Source organism: Protopterus annectens, chromosome 6.part0, assembly GCF_019279795.1.
Source record: "Protopterus annectens isolate FY-2018-M chromosome 6.part0, PAN1.0, whole genome shotgun sequence".
NCBI lineage: Eukaryota > Metazoa > Chordata > Ceratodontiformes > Protopteridae > Protopterus > Protopterus annectens.
Genome location: NC_056737.1, coordinates 1,322,112,189 through 1,322,127,046, shown reverse-complemented (window position 1 = coordinate 1,322,127,046; position 14,858 = coordinate 1,322,112,189). Strand labels below are relative to the sequence as shown.

Genomic DNA, 14,858 nt, shown 5'->3' with positions numbered 1-14,858 from the left:
TATCCATGGTAATTAGAAATAATTTGTTAAAAGATCTTTTTTATAAGTAAAACCAGTGTATTTTAACCATCCTATGACCTTCACTGTTGAAGTTGTTAGTAAGCCTTTAGTACGTGTTCCACATTTTGTCCCGTTTGTTCCAAATGAGGGCTACTGTTACTCATTTTGGAGACAGAAGGTTGAGAGCTACGGAGTACTTCCATAATGCTCTGACAGGGCCCATAGACAAAATAAGAACCATAATATCAACCTCCATAAATTATGAAATTATCTGTCACAACTACCCATAACTAAAAGGGAGGTGGAGTCCCAGAATATTCCAGACAACAGTGCCTTGGAAGACAACAGGCAAAGAAAGCAATCCCTTCTGGAAAGTGGAAAGGAAACCATCCACACACAAATACAAAACAAAACCTGGACCCTATGCTGAAACAATTTATAGCAGGAATGGGGATACCTGTGACACTGTTCAGAATATTTATACTTAAATGTTTTGCACTTCAAACCTGCAAGGGCTTCCTGTACACGGTTTTAACAAAAGGCCTAAACGGGCTCATGAAATTCCTGACAAACAGCCAAATGTCCATGGTGTCATGACCCAAAGATACACACACTACACTCTGTGCGTCTGCCTTGACTGATCGGCTTTTTTACAGGAATGAAACAATCATGCCAATGTTCTGGACTTCAGCTTTGAATAAAGAATAAGAAATTAATAAACTGTAGTACAAATCCCATGATACTCTGAAGGGACAGCACAAAACTTTACGAACTCTATCCAAACAAACAGCAGGAAAGGACAGATGGGTATTGCACATCTCAAGTGTGCGTCACTGTGTGGAAAGTTCCTCACAGTTCCACACTGAAGCAATCTTGTCACACATTTAGTGGTAAGATTTTTTTTTTTTTTTTTTGTAGCTACTTGAACGAAACTGCTCAAGCCTTTGCCAATAAAAGTGCTTTGACTGGGAAGAAGTGCATTCTCTTATGGTTTGGCACACTGTGAAGTTGACTGGTAGTTTTTTTTTTTGTTTGTTTGTTTTTAACTGCTAACCATGGCAAATACTAAATTATAAAAAGAATGTTTTACAAAGTAGTACATTTTATCTTTGATGGGAGCTTTCAAGTTGAAGTTGTTGGGCAAAATGTAGACCACTTACTATTTGTTTCACATGAAAGGAAATGTTTCACACTTCGGAGATGGAAGGTAGGGAGCTATGGATGGGGAAGTTGGGCGGCTGACTTTTGCCTCATATTTTTGGTCTGTTCCTCAAACTTTATGGTTTTCTGGCAAATCAAGGACTGAAAGCACAAAATGACACATCTGAGTTTCATAGTTCAAACCTTCAGAAAATGCATGCTAATATGAAACCTGATGTTCTAACACTTTCCAAGTTAATAAGAGCAATATTTAAAATTGTCCCCATTTTTGGCCTTTGTTCCCCATTATTTTTGGTCTTTGTCCAGCTTTATTTTGCTAAGAAGTTAAGAGATAGGGGTAGGTGAGATGTACATGACAATCTCCTACCTTGTGCTACTATGAAAGAAAACTGCATTGACAGCTCCCTCACCAGGCTACAGGCTTGAACTCCTGCTGGAAGAGAGAGAGAGATGATATAAAGACCAAGCACTCCTCAAATATGTAATACCACGGACTAAACACCAAAAAATTCCATAAAAGTAGACTGCATATTTTAATGCACAATGTTTAGCTTACAGTGATACAATTATTACATCCTATTAATAAAATTTAAAAGTTAAAAAGAAGCATTCTAGGTTGATCCCATCCATAAACAGGAACCATCTATTAGTGACTAAAAAGCACACAACCACAAAATTCCTTACAAAAAGCAAACATTTTTGCCAGGCATTATTGAAATGCATACATTTTAGGGGATGGCATAATGGCTAATGAGTTTGCCTCACAGACGCATGGTAGACGGTTTGATTCTCATCTTGGGTCACTGCCTGGTTATTGGTTAGTGGTTAAGTATATAATCTGTGGTCTTTTTGCCTAGTATTTACCTATGAAAATATCACCACCTAGTTTTTTTATACATATAAACAGTTTTTTTTTAATACAGCACATTTCATGGTAAAATGAAAGTAAAATGCTACCACTTTAGTTTGTGCATCATAAACCTCTCGGTGTTGACCTTAATTTATCATGGGTCTAGACACAAATTCATGTTTTTCTCTTATTATATACAACATCCGCAATATAGTGCGCCATACCTAGACTAAATATAACTTTGTGCTGCACTGCAAAGTCCGAAACCTCAGGACCCAAGAAAAAGTGGAGGATCATTTCAATGCCTAGAAGTTGAATGGCTGGGCTTATGGATGCCCCAGTAGCTGCATTTGAATTTGGACTGATTCTGGAAGAGTTTGGGCTTCCAAATGGGAAAGTACCTTAAAAAAAGAAAAATGTTCAACAGTTAAAAATTTGCATACAGAGAATGCAACTGCTAAACTAAAATAACTGTACACTTCTAATGCAGTGGATTTCTACATAAACATGAAAACTTGCATTTTTAAACACTATAGCAAGTACTCATTAAAAACTGATTTAGTAAAATGTACACAAATTGTTACAAAACAAACTGCAAATTTGCACATGCAGACAGACAAAACATTCTATTCTATCAGATGGAATGAATACAACGATAAAAGACAATACATATTTTACCTCTGTACTGCTACGTTGGTCATTTTTTATTCAGTATGAGAATTTAATTTCATTTAAAAAAATAAACATTTTACTTCTCCGGTACATTAATCTGCACTGCAAAACTAGCAACCTTCCAAGGCAGTTATCTTATGAAACATTACAGCTGTCAGGTGACATACCACTTGCAGTGATGGCCCCAGTGATGAAGGAAACACTGAATGCACTTGCAAAATAACAGCTAGCATACTTCAAAGGTCTCACAGTACTTCCCTAGGCACTAACTAATCAATCGACTTGCTAAAGATCAACGATCCTGTGTCACCACATTCTCGTAACAGCTACACCACATCCAATAAGTGACCCAGCCAGAATAAATGCTTTAGAAAACTGATTTATCATAAGTAGTAATAAATTACCTTTTCCAAACTCTGAATGCATTAGTAGCCATTAAAATTCTGTAAAACACACACAAGAAATAATCAGCAAGCTTACAGCTCATTTACAGATCCGCTTCTGTAGTCATGAATTTGTTTGCATCTTTTGGCTTTTCCCTGTTAGGGGTCGCCACAGCGAACTCCGGTCCGCTAATGATTGGCAGTAGATTTTTAAGTGCCGAGCTGCCAGCCCTGACACATGACACAACCTTTGATGAAGGTACGCCCACTCACGCATGTCTCCACACAGAAGACGCTCTAGCTGAGAATCGAACAGGACAGCGTCTTACTATTTTGTAAATTAAGGAAGGTGAAAGAATATTAAATACCCAAACAGGCATTTGTTGTCAGAGTAACAAAATGGGAAATTAAGTTGTGCAACTAATTGCAATTCACATATGTTTCAAGCTATTAAATAGCTTACTAAAACTTAACTATAAAAGATCTATATTAAAATATTCTAGGTGGTCCTTGTGGTCAAAGAGGACAGGGATGCTGTCTGAAAAAAGGAAGGTAATCACTTTCACTTTTCCTTTGGTAAAAAGACAGTGCTGTTGGGTGTGTTCACCACAGTCCTAGTGAACATTTGTCTTGTGAGGTTAGGGGGGTATTTCTGCAGGCTTAGGGAAAGCCTCAGCCTGGTGAAGTACTGGATCACAAAGTTCTGCAGGACGTCTATCTCATTCTGATACTTTGTCGGAATAAGGCAGGCATCCAGGCAAAAGTAAATGTGAGTGCTCTGAGAAATGAGGTGGGTAACAACTGACGGCAAGCAAATGAATACCCTGGGAAAAGCAAAGAGCGAGTATGTGAACTGGAGGCGTGTTCCAAGTCTGGTAGCAACAATTACAACTGTGGAAATATGGGTGCAGATCAAGGAGTGTGTACACACCTTTAAGAAGCTATCTAAGGGCTTGCACAAGTGTATAAATACTGAGCATGTGCAAGTCAGACTGCCATTTTGTAGTTAGCTGTTGTGATCTGAACATGTATGTGCATAAGCTCTGTTAACTAGTTTGTTCGTATTTAGAGATGCTATCCATCCTGATGTGTCTCTATGTATTAAAGCATCTAAATGAAACTCCAAGCCTTCTCATTATTTGTATTAGAGATGAGCAAGTGACCGTGTCAGAACCGGGATATCTAAAGGACATGATATTAAAAGCAGCGCATCTAAAAGGGCCTGAAGTCAGAACTGGCATATCCAAAGGGGTAAGAAGCTTGAGATGACATGGCACTAATGAGTAGAGGCACTTGGCTACAGTTGGTGGAATATACACCAGTGGCTCATTTCTAAAAATGCGTAAACTTTGCAAGACATGTCAGAAACAAATTTCAAGTATTAAAACTTGCTCAGCACTCTTCTTTTGTATAATATGAAACGGGGCATACAGAACATTCTAAATGATATTCTCAAACTGATATGCACGATACTGATAAAAATATTTGAATTACTACGGAAAATGTTGGAAATAAAGTCCGAATTGCATAAAACAAATAAAATAAAGGGAAGCTACCGGATTTTGCAAAGTATATGTATTTTCATATTAAGCAAAGATATTAGAGTTATCAGAAATGTAAAAAGTGCTTGCATGTCCGTGCAGTGTTACAGTAAAGCTATTTCACAAAGTACAGCCATTACAGGGCATATCTCACAGAATACAGCCATTAGAGCATATTTTGCAAAGTACAATATTTCAAAAGCTTTACTGTGTATCTGAATGTTATTACAAGCTCACAGAACAGTTCGTACATAATTACAAGGCCCATATTTTCAGTGTGTTTGTGTATACTTTGTGGGCATGGCAGACAATTTCTAAAACCCACTGTACTTGTGTTTCACAGTAACACTGCTGAGAACTAAAGAGTTTGAGCAAGAGTACTACATTTTCATACAGGTTTTCTGATAAAGATTATTGTACAAAGGCATTTATTCTACTTAATTTAGCTGAGTCAGAAGCTATAGAAAGGAAACCTTCATTTGTGCATGCACCTGCTGTCTATGCTGGAGAGGGGGAAACCATCATTGTTGTACAGGCTAAGTCAAGGGAGGACCCAGAGTGCTTAAAATGTAAATTTAGAAGAATGTGCAACCCCCAGACAAATGTTACAATGGAAAGGCACTTATTTTACACAAGGGATCAAAATCCTGGTGAAACTTTTGCAGCATATGTTATTGACCTGAGAAATAAAGTGTGCAGATTTGGTGACTTTAAGGGATGAGTTGACAAAAGACAGACTTGCGTGTGGAATAAAAGATAATGCTGTGAGGAAGATTTTGCTTTGTGACAGTGATTTAACTTTGAATAAGGCCATTGAGATTTGTCAGATATATGAGCTCACAGAAAAGCACACAAATATGCTTACGAGTGCAGCTTTAGAAGACAAAGTGATAAAGCTCGTGTTGATGGTATGCGGCATGTGGTTAAAAGAAACCGGCCCAAGCACATGGCAGCTGTAACCCTTGCAGCACCTACTGGTAAACCCCAGAATTTTCTAGCACATTTCCGAAGCCACACAGTCTCAGTGAAGCATAAGGGTGAGTCAGCAAACTCAAAGCATGGGTCATCCCAATCTAGTTTCATTGTGAACTATCATAACTGTGGTGGTAATCCTGAATCTAAAAAGGGAAAAAAAAGTGTTTAGCTTTTGGTCAACAATGCTACAAATGCAATAAAATGGAATCATTTCAAAATATTTTGGAAATCAAAAGGCTCACATTCTTTTATCTAAAAAGAGATTATTTTAAAAACACCGAGTTGATCAAGCAGACATTGGCAACCAGACTGTTGATGGTTTGTCAGTGCTTCAAGAAACAGTCAATGCAGTTGATTTAAGGGCCAAGAATGAAGTATTTTGTACTGTTCGGGTAAATGGCAAAGCCACAGAGCTCAAAGTTGTTACAGGCTCTAAGTGCAATGTTATGTCTGCAGAAACATTTGCTAGAGAGTGTGTAAAGGTGAAAGGTTGGATTTGGCAAGGTGTGTGAAACTAGTTACTTATGGAGGTGAAGAAATTCAAACTGAAGGCTCAGATGTGCTTTCATGTTATTCTGCTGGAAAATGCTACGACTTTTTTTATGTGGCAAGAGGCACGTCCAGTCATGATTAGGGCTCAGAGACTCTCTGAAAATGGGACTTTCATTTAATAAAGAAGTTCACCATGTTCATAGGTAGGTACTACACTATCGGCCCAATGGCCTAAGCAAGCCTAGCCAACAAGGTTCCCTGGCTTACGCCACCCAAGAAAGTTAATCTCCTGTACCCCTGGCAAGCAGAGCCACAGAAGTGATCCCGGGGTGTATTTCCCATTTCCCATCCACTCAAGATTTGTCTTGAGTGCTAATGAGGAACTTTGCTCGACATAGATGGGTAGCTTGTTCCAGAGTATGGGAAGTCTCTGGGACAAGAATCTATCCCTCCAGCATGTCCTGTTTATTGTGGTGACAAGGTGTACGGCCCTAGAGCATGTAGCTCGGAGGGATTGGGATTTCTTTAGGTGAAGCATGTCCAACAGCTCTGGGTTTGATATAGCTTTATATGTTAGGCAGAGATCACCTTGGAGTAGGCGATATGCTACGGAGTAAACTGGAGTTGTTTGAGACAGTCAGTGTAGGGCATCCGAGGCCAGTAATCCTCTTTGTGAGGTACTTCTGTAGCTTTTCCAGCTGCTGCAGATGTCTTGTGAGGTACATTCCAAAAGGGGCGTTGTACTCTATAATGGGTCTGAGTGAGTGAGTGTTGAGTAGAGGGGAACAATTACCTCTTTTTTCTTGGATGAGAACCCTTTTGTGATGAGGTGTGCCACATACAAGGATTTCCTGACTAGTGTGGCAATGTGATTATCAAAGGAGACTCTACTGTCCACCTGGGTCCCAAGGTCTCTATCACACATTTGGCATTAAGTAGTCTGCCGCCTATGTGGTAGTTCATGGGTACAGAGTTTTTACCAAAGGGAATGACAATGCACTTTTTGGCATTGAGCTGGAGGTCATGGCTGACACCAGGCATCTGTCTCAGTGAGGCCACTCTGTAGGATATCCACATCATTTGGGGAATCTACTATGGCTCCTAGTTTGCAGTCATCTGTGAATTTAATTAGCCGGAGGCCTTCTGTGTTTGCTATCTACTTCTCTGAAGTACAGGCTAACAGGAGAGGTCCCAGAACTGAACCCTGTGGTACTCCACTTGTCACTGGTTTGAAGTCAGATTTGGAGTCTGCAACATTTACAGTGTGGGTTCTGTTAGTGAGCCATTTGGCAACCCATCTTGTGATGTACAGATTTGTATATAGTTTAGTGAGTTTAGCTATAATTCCAGAATGGGGGATGGTACTGAAAGCCTTGTAGAGGTCAAGATAGGCTGTGTGAACCCACTTTACCCTCATCTACAGCTTTGGTAACTGCCTCAAAGAAGTCTATCAGGTTCAGGAGGCATGATTTGCCTTTCACAAACCCAAACTGGGTGGGGTCCAGAGTTTGGTGGTTACCAATGTCCGTGTTTACGAGTGCCATGATGTTACATTCCATGACCCTGTAGACCAGGTTCGGCAGGCTAATAGGGAAATAGCTCCCGGGATCAGTGGTGGCTCCCCCTTTGTGGAGTGGGATAACTGTTGCTGTGCGCCACTCATTGGGCACAAAGCCTGACATGAGGCTATGATTGAACATGGTGCTTAGGTGGGGAGCCAGTTCGTTCTGAAGCTCATGTAAAACACAGCCTGGGATGTTGTCCGATCCCATGGATGCTGTGTTTTTGGCTTTAGATAGTGCAGCTTTTATCTGCGTAGTTGTGATTACAGGGACTCTGCATTCTTCCTGTATAGATATGGGTCCTTTAGCGGGTGAGGGGGGGACAAAGTTAGCACTGAACCTATCTGCCAGGATGTTGGCAATATCAATTGCTTCTGTAATTTTCATGCCGTTGTGCTGCAACTCAGAGCAGATCTGGGTGTTGTCATTGAGATTCTTGACATAGCTATAGAATGCTTTGTGGTTTTCCTTAGAATCAGTGGCGATTTTGTTTTCGTAGATAGCTTTGGAGGATCTTATAAGGGGTCTCCATCTTCTTACTGAAGCTGCCCAGGGAGCTCCTCCACTCATGGGATTTTACTCTGTTTTGCAACAGTTTCTTCTTTCTGTTGTAGAGTTTATGGCAGGGGACCACCAGATTGACTTTTTTTTTTTTTTTTTGGAGGATAGCGTCTTGGTTCTATTTGGGATAGCATGATCCGTGCACTTGTGTAACTGCTTATAGAGTGCATTTGTGTTGGATTCAGCAGTCGTCACTGTATTGTCCATCTGCATGGGTGTCATGAAGTTCGCCACTTCTGTCTTAAGAAGCACGAAGTTGGCTTCGGATACATTTTTTACCGTGGTTTCTTTAATGGGGTGGGTGGGATGTGGATATCTAGGGTGATTAGATTATAGTCGGGATCTGACCAACGAGGAGTTGACTTAGGTTCATAGTTAGGTACTAGGCTATATCGGCCCTGGGGCCTATACAAGACCAGCCAAAAAGGTACCCTGTTTTTTGCCACCCAAGAAAATTATTTTCCTGTGCCACTGTCGAGCAGAGCCACAGAGGTGATCCCCGGGGTGAATTTCTTACTTCCCATGCAATCATCAAGCTTTTTCTTGGAGTGCTAATGAGGAGCTTTGTTTGATATAGATAGGTAGTTTATTCCAGAATATGGGAAGTCTCTGGGACAGGAATCTATCCCTCCGGCATGTTCTGTTTATTGTGGTGACCAGGTTTAGGTCCCTAGAGCCTGTAGCTCGGAGGGATTGGGATTTAAGTGGAGCATGTCCAACAGCTCTGAGTTTGACATAAGCTTTATATGTTAGGCAGAGATCACCTCTGAGTAGGCGATATGCGACTGAGTAAAGCTGGAGTTTGAGACTGTCTGCGTAAGGCATCTGTTTGAGTCCAGTCATCCTCTTTTTGAGGTATTTCTGCGGCCTTTCCAGTTGCTGTAGATGTGTTGTTGTAGATGTCTTGTGAGGTACATACCAAAAAGGGCATTGTACTCTATAATGGGTCTAATGCGTGATGAGTAGAAGGAAACAATGACCTCTTTCTGGATGAGAAACCTTTTGTGATGAGGTGTGCCACGTAGAAGGATTTCCTGACTACTGTGGCGATGTGATTATCAAAGGAGACACTACTGTCCACCTGTGTCCCAAGGTTTCTTATCAAACTTTCAGTGTTAAGTATACTATCACCTATGTTGTAGTTCATGGGTACAGAGTTTTTACCAAGGAGGATGACAATGCCCTTTTTGGCATTGAGCTTGAGGCCATGGCTTTGACACCAGTCATCTGTCTCACTGAGGCCCTTTTGTAGGATGTCACATCGTTAGGAGTTTTGATTATGGCTCCTAGTTTGCAGTCATCAGCGAACTTAGTTAGCCAAAGACCTTCTGTGTTAGCCTGTACTTCGGAGAAGTAGATATCAAACAGAAGTGGACCCAGGACTGAACCTTGTGGTACTCCACTTGTCACTGGTCTGAAGTCAGATTTGGAGTCTGCTACTTTCACAGTGTGGGTTTCTGTCAGTGAGCCAGTTGGCAACCCATCTTGTGACATAGGGATTTATACCTAGTTTAGTGAGTTTATCTGTAATTCCAGAGTGGGGGATGGTGTCGAAAGCCTTGGCAAGATCTAGATAGGCTGTGTGAACCACCTTACCCTTGTCTACGGCTTTGGTGACTGCTTCAAAGAAGTCTGTCAGGTTTAGGAGACATGATCTGCCTTTTACAAACCAGAACTGGGTGGGATCCAGAGTTTGGAGATTACCAATGTCTTTGTTTATAAGTTCCATGATGATACGTTCCATGGCCTTGCAGACCAGGCCCGTCAGGCTAATGGGGCAGTAGTTCCTGGGGTCCGTGGTGGTTCCCCCCTTGTGGAGTGGGATAACCATTGCTGTGTGCCTTTCAGCAGGCACAAAGCCTGAGGTGAGGCTATGACTGAACATGGTACCTGGGTGGGGGTGCCAGTTCTTTCTGTAGTTCGTGTAGAATGCAGCCTGAGGATGTTGTCTGGTCCCATGGATGCTGTGTTCTTGGCTTTGGAGAGTGTGGTTTTTACCTGTGCAGCTGTGACTACAGGAACTTTGCATTCTTCCGGTATAGAGATGGGCTCTTTAGGGGGTGAGAGGGGGGGTAAAGTTAGCACTGAACCTATCTGCCAGGATGTTGGCAATATCAGTTGGGTCTGTATATTTAGTGCTATTGTGCTGTAACTCAGAGCAGATCAGAGTGTTGCCATTGAGATTCTTGACATAGCTAAAGAATGCTTTGTGGTTGTCTTTAGAATCAGTGGCGATTTTGTTTTCGTAACTAGCATTGGAGGATTTTATCAGGGATCGCAGCTTCTTACCGAGGCTGACCAGGGAGCTCCTCCACTCCTGGGATTTTACTCTCTTTTGCAAGATTTCTTTCTTCTGTTGTATTGGCTTCATTTTTTTGGAGGATAGCACCTTGGTTCTGTTTGGGATAGCATGATCCATGCACTCATGTAATGCTTATGAAGTGCAAATGTGTAGGATTCAGTAGTCGTAACTGTGTTGTCCATCTGCATGGGTGTCATGAAGTTCACCACTTCTGTCTTAAGAAGCATGAAGTTGGCTTTGGAGAAATTTTTTATCATGGTTTCCTTAATGGGGGGTGGAGGCAGGATGTGGATATCCAGGGTAATTAGCTTATGGTCGGATCAAACCAATGAGGCGTGGACTTCAGATGTGGAACACTGGTCACTCATATTGGTAATGACTAGATCTAGGATATTGTTGCCCCTGGTGGGGATGTGGATAAGTTGATCCAGGGCATTGGAATTTATGAATTCCAGAAAGCGTTGAGCGAAGGAGTTGGTACATGAGTAGCTTTCCCAGTTAAAGGTGGAGTAGTTGAAATCGCCCATTATTACGGTGTTTGGTTGAACCCTAATATTTTCCAGTACATCAAGAAGAGAGGAGCGGGAATCCTGGGGCATGGCGGGTGATCTGTAGCAAGCTACAGTTTGGATTGCAGTTTTGCCCAGAGTTAGTTGCACTTGGATAACCTCGGCTGCATTATGCTGAGCAACTAGCCTGGAGGTGTGGATATCCTTCATGAATATGGACACAACTTGCCTTTGGTGTTCCGGTCCAGGTTACATGGCCGAAAAGTGTGATACGAGTTGCAGCCTGGTGTGGAACACCAGTCACGAACACAAACTGGTGAAACTGTACAACAAAATAGAAAAAAACTGCTGAAGAACCACACCGATCACTTGCGGAGTAAACTTTAATAGATAAAGCGATTTTTGTCTTGCTCTATAGCAAGACTTCTTCAGATACAATTACTCACAATGAAAGGAATTAAATACAAATTAAGTCAGTCGTGACTTTCAAACATCAGTAAAAAACCACAAACACAGCCCTCCCATACAATATAATCTGACATTTAACACTTTAGGTTCATACTACAAGGCTAAAATGTAAAAATGTAATGTTGAAAAAACTAAAACCACTTTTTAAGTGAAATGTTCAAATCAATTGTACTGAATATATATTTTTAAAAATATATATGTAATTAAATACATACAGTGAACGGTTAGCAACTAATCATGATAGTGCAGCGAATTCAATGGAACGAGCTGGTCCTTCAAGGACACAAATTTTTCAGAACCGCTCGTTCAATCACAATCCAGGGAAGGTGAAAAACCAGAGGAACAATCAAGGCCCGAAGAACAGGCGAAACAGGTAACAACTGTTCCCCATACTGATTTCACTGGTTACAAAGTCATTTTAAGCTCCACCGGAGACTAAAGTGTACAATTTTTCTGAGCTGGACATTTGTCCTGAACCTGTTGACTTATTGGCTAAAGGACAAACCTTTGTGCCTACCTATAGAGCGGATTTATCGAAGACTTTGTTGGATTTTTAAATTTTTGTCAGAAAATTAAACCTGCAAGTTTTATTGGGCCAAAATGCCTTTCAAATGCATTCTTTTAGGGTAGATAGTACATTTTACCCACCATTACACCCTACCTTAACGTTATTTGAACAAGTGTGCGAGTTAGATTTACATAATTGCCTTTCAACTGTTAATATGAATAACAGCTATACAAGTAATATATATCAATGGATGAAAGTCAGGCACTAGACTTCCTTAAACAAGCAAATGTGAGAATTATGCAATCTGATAAAGGGGGAGGTCTGGTGATTTTGAACACTGATGACTATATTAGGAGAATGAACTTGATTCTGGACAGTAATACCTATGTTAAGCTCAACATAGCGTATTCCAGAATCAAAGCATTCCTTAATGACTTGTTCATTGAAGCTAAAATTGATATTGACTTATTTAATTTTTTTAACCATGCCTGCCCCAAGGATTCCCATTTTATTTGGTTTACCTAAAATACATAAATACCTTTTAGACCCTCCCATGAGACCTCTAGTAGACACAAGGAAGAGCATTACTTATGCATGCACCAAGGTGGTAGACCATGTTTTGAAAAAGTATATAGTAATGGAAAAACACATTTGTAAAGATTCATGGTCTTTTCTTGAGGTTAACATTTTAATCTATGAGGATGTTTTAAACTTCATGACAGTAAATGTTAAAGACCTGCATTCATCTATCCCCCATTTAGATGGGATTGAATGGGTGAGCTTCTTGTTACGTAACAAGGGAGCTCCTTTAGCTGAAGTGGGTTTCATGGAAGAATTCTTAAAATTATTGGACAAAATTATATCTATCACCTTTAATAATAGATATTTCCTACATAAAATCGGCGTGGCTATGGGCTCCCCTTGTGGGGCCAGCTTTGCCAACCTAGTTATGGTTTACTGGGAGCAGGAATGTATCTTTAACAAAGTGTCGATTAGTGAACAAATATGTCATTACACCAGATTTTTGGATGACATTCATTTTATTTAGAGGTGACCAATTTAAAGCAGAGCACTCTACCACTCAGTTTTTGTCTTTTACTTACAATTTCAGTACCAATAGGATAGCCTATTTAGATGTGGATTTAATCAAGGAGAGAGTTAACCAACGTTTTGTAGCCAAGATCTTCAGGAAAGAAGGCTACTCCAACTCATTCTTACACCAACATTTGTCACCCACTACATCAGCAAAAAATCAGTAATTAAGGGACAACTCGTCAGGGCAACAAGCATGATTTCATTGGATGTGGATTTCAACAATGAATGCAAGCACTTAGGGGACATGTTTATTAAAAGAGGGTACACACATTACCTGGTGATAGAGGTGACACTGGAGGTCCAACATAAAAGATCTAGAGGTTTTACCGACCCATTTTATGTTCTAGGAACAGATTAAATCACCCAAGTAGGAACACAACTGAGGTTTCAAACACACAAGGGATGGCACTACATGGTACACATAATTTAGTTACTATGTATAGCACGAGTGCCCGGGAAATCTATTCCATCTTGATTAAAAATTGAGATATCATTCAAAATGATAGTATGGTAAGGCAGAAGTTAAGATCGGCCACACATTACCTTGTGGACCCAGTTTGAAAAGCATTCTAGAGAGAAAACCAACCCATCTCGCGCATAGGACAGGAATGTTTAAATGTCTTGTGTAATTTTTGTAAACACATGGATATTGGACAATGCTTTACTATTAGGGGGCAGAAATACAGGACCAAATTTAAACTTGATTGCCAATCTAAACTTGTGGTATATGCCAGAACTGTTCCGCCATTTATATTGGCAAAACTAAGAGGAGAATAAGGGAGCGGATCTATGAACACCTGTAGGGCATTAGTAAATTAAAATTAGAAAATGCCTTAGCAAGGTACATCAATGGATTTCCACACCACCCCTTCAAATTTAAAGCAATTGATTGTATTACACCGGATGGTAGGGGCGGCCCAGAAACACTACTACTGGAAAGATTAGAACTCTTGTGGCAATTTCGTACTAATGCTCATCACTACCCCGGTCTGAACAAAACTTGTTCTATTTTCTGCATTTTGAAATTAAAACGTCTTAGCAGATAAATCTGGACTCAATAGCAACTTGAGTTTTTTAATCAATAAATATGTGTATAGGGATCTGTTTTTTATTAAATGTATTTAATTACATATATATTTTTTAATATTTAGCCTGGAGGTGTGGATATCATTAATGAAGATAGACACTCCGCCTTTGGTGTTCCGGTCCAGGTTAGATGGCCTAAAAGTGTGGCATGAGTTATAGCCTGGTAATGCAGGGGTGCTCTCTTGAGCCTTGAACCAGGTCTCAGTCACTGCACATATATCTATGTTCTCCATTTCAAGGAGTGCCTCAAGTGCATGCATTTTGAGATTTAGACTTTCAGCACTGAGTAGCATTACACTCAGTTTTTGCTGGTCTGTTCTTGTTATGGTGGTGAAATTGTCACTTGAACCTTGCCTAAAAAAGGCACTATAGGGGCAGCAACAGCCTTAACCAGTATCAGGAATCCCAGGGGCGACAGGTGCAGGCCATCTCTGGCAAAGCATCGTGGTCTGTCGACGATGTCATCCCAGGCAAGCAGATACTGGATCCCCTTAGAATGACACCAGAAGCTTGGCCAATTGTTGAAGTCAATCATTTTGACCTTGTACTGCAGTATCATTCTGGGCGATGGCAGAATACTACTCAGGGCTAGGGTCATACCTGCCTGGGCTACAAGATCGGAGAGCTCTTCCATGTCTTTTCATGTAGTCCAGGGGGGTATGTCTCAAGTCGTTCACACCAACATGGACAATG

At 40.6% G+C, this 14,858-nt stretch overlaps 1 protein-coding gene across 1 annotated transcript in view; it reads right to left on the bottom strand.

The window, feature by feature from the left end:
* The window catches only part of RIF1 (replication timing regulatory factor 1), a gene marked incomplete in the record, with an annotated part of 1,305,990 nt that overhangs the window by 896,093 nt on the left and 395,039 nt on the right, over window positions 1–14,858 (bottom strand). The window contains 1 exon segment of the mRNA XM_044074885.1: window positions 2,236–2,412. Coding sequence (XP_043930820.1) covers window positions 2,236–2,412 — 177 coding nt within the window.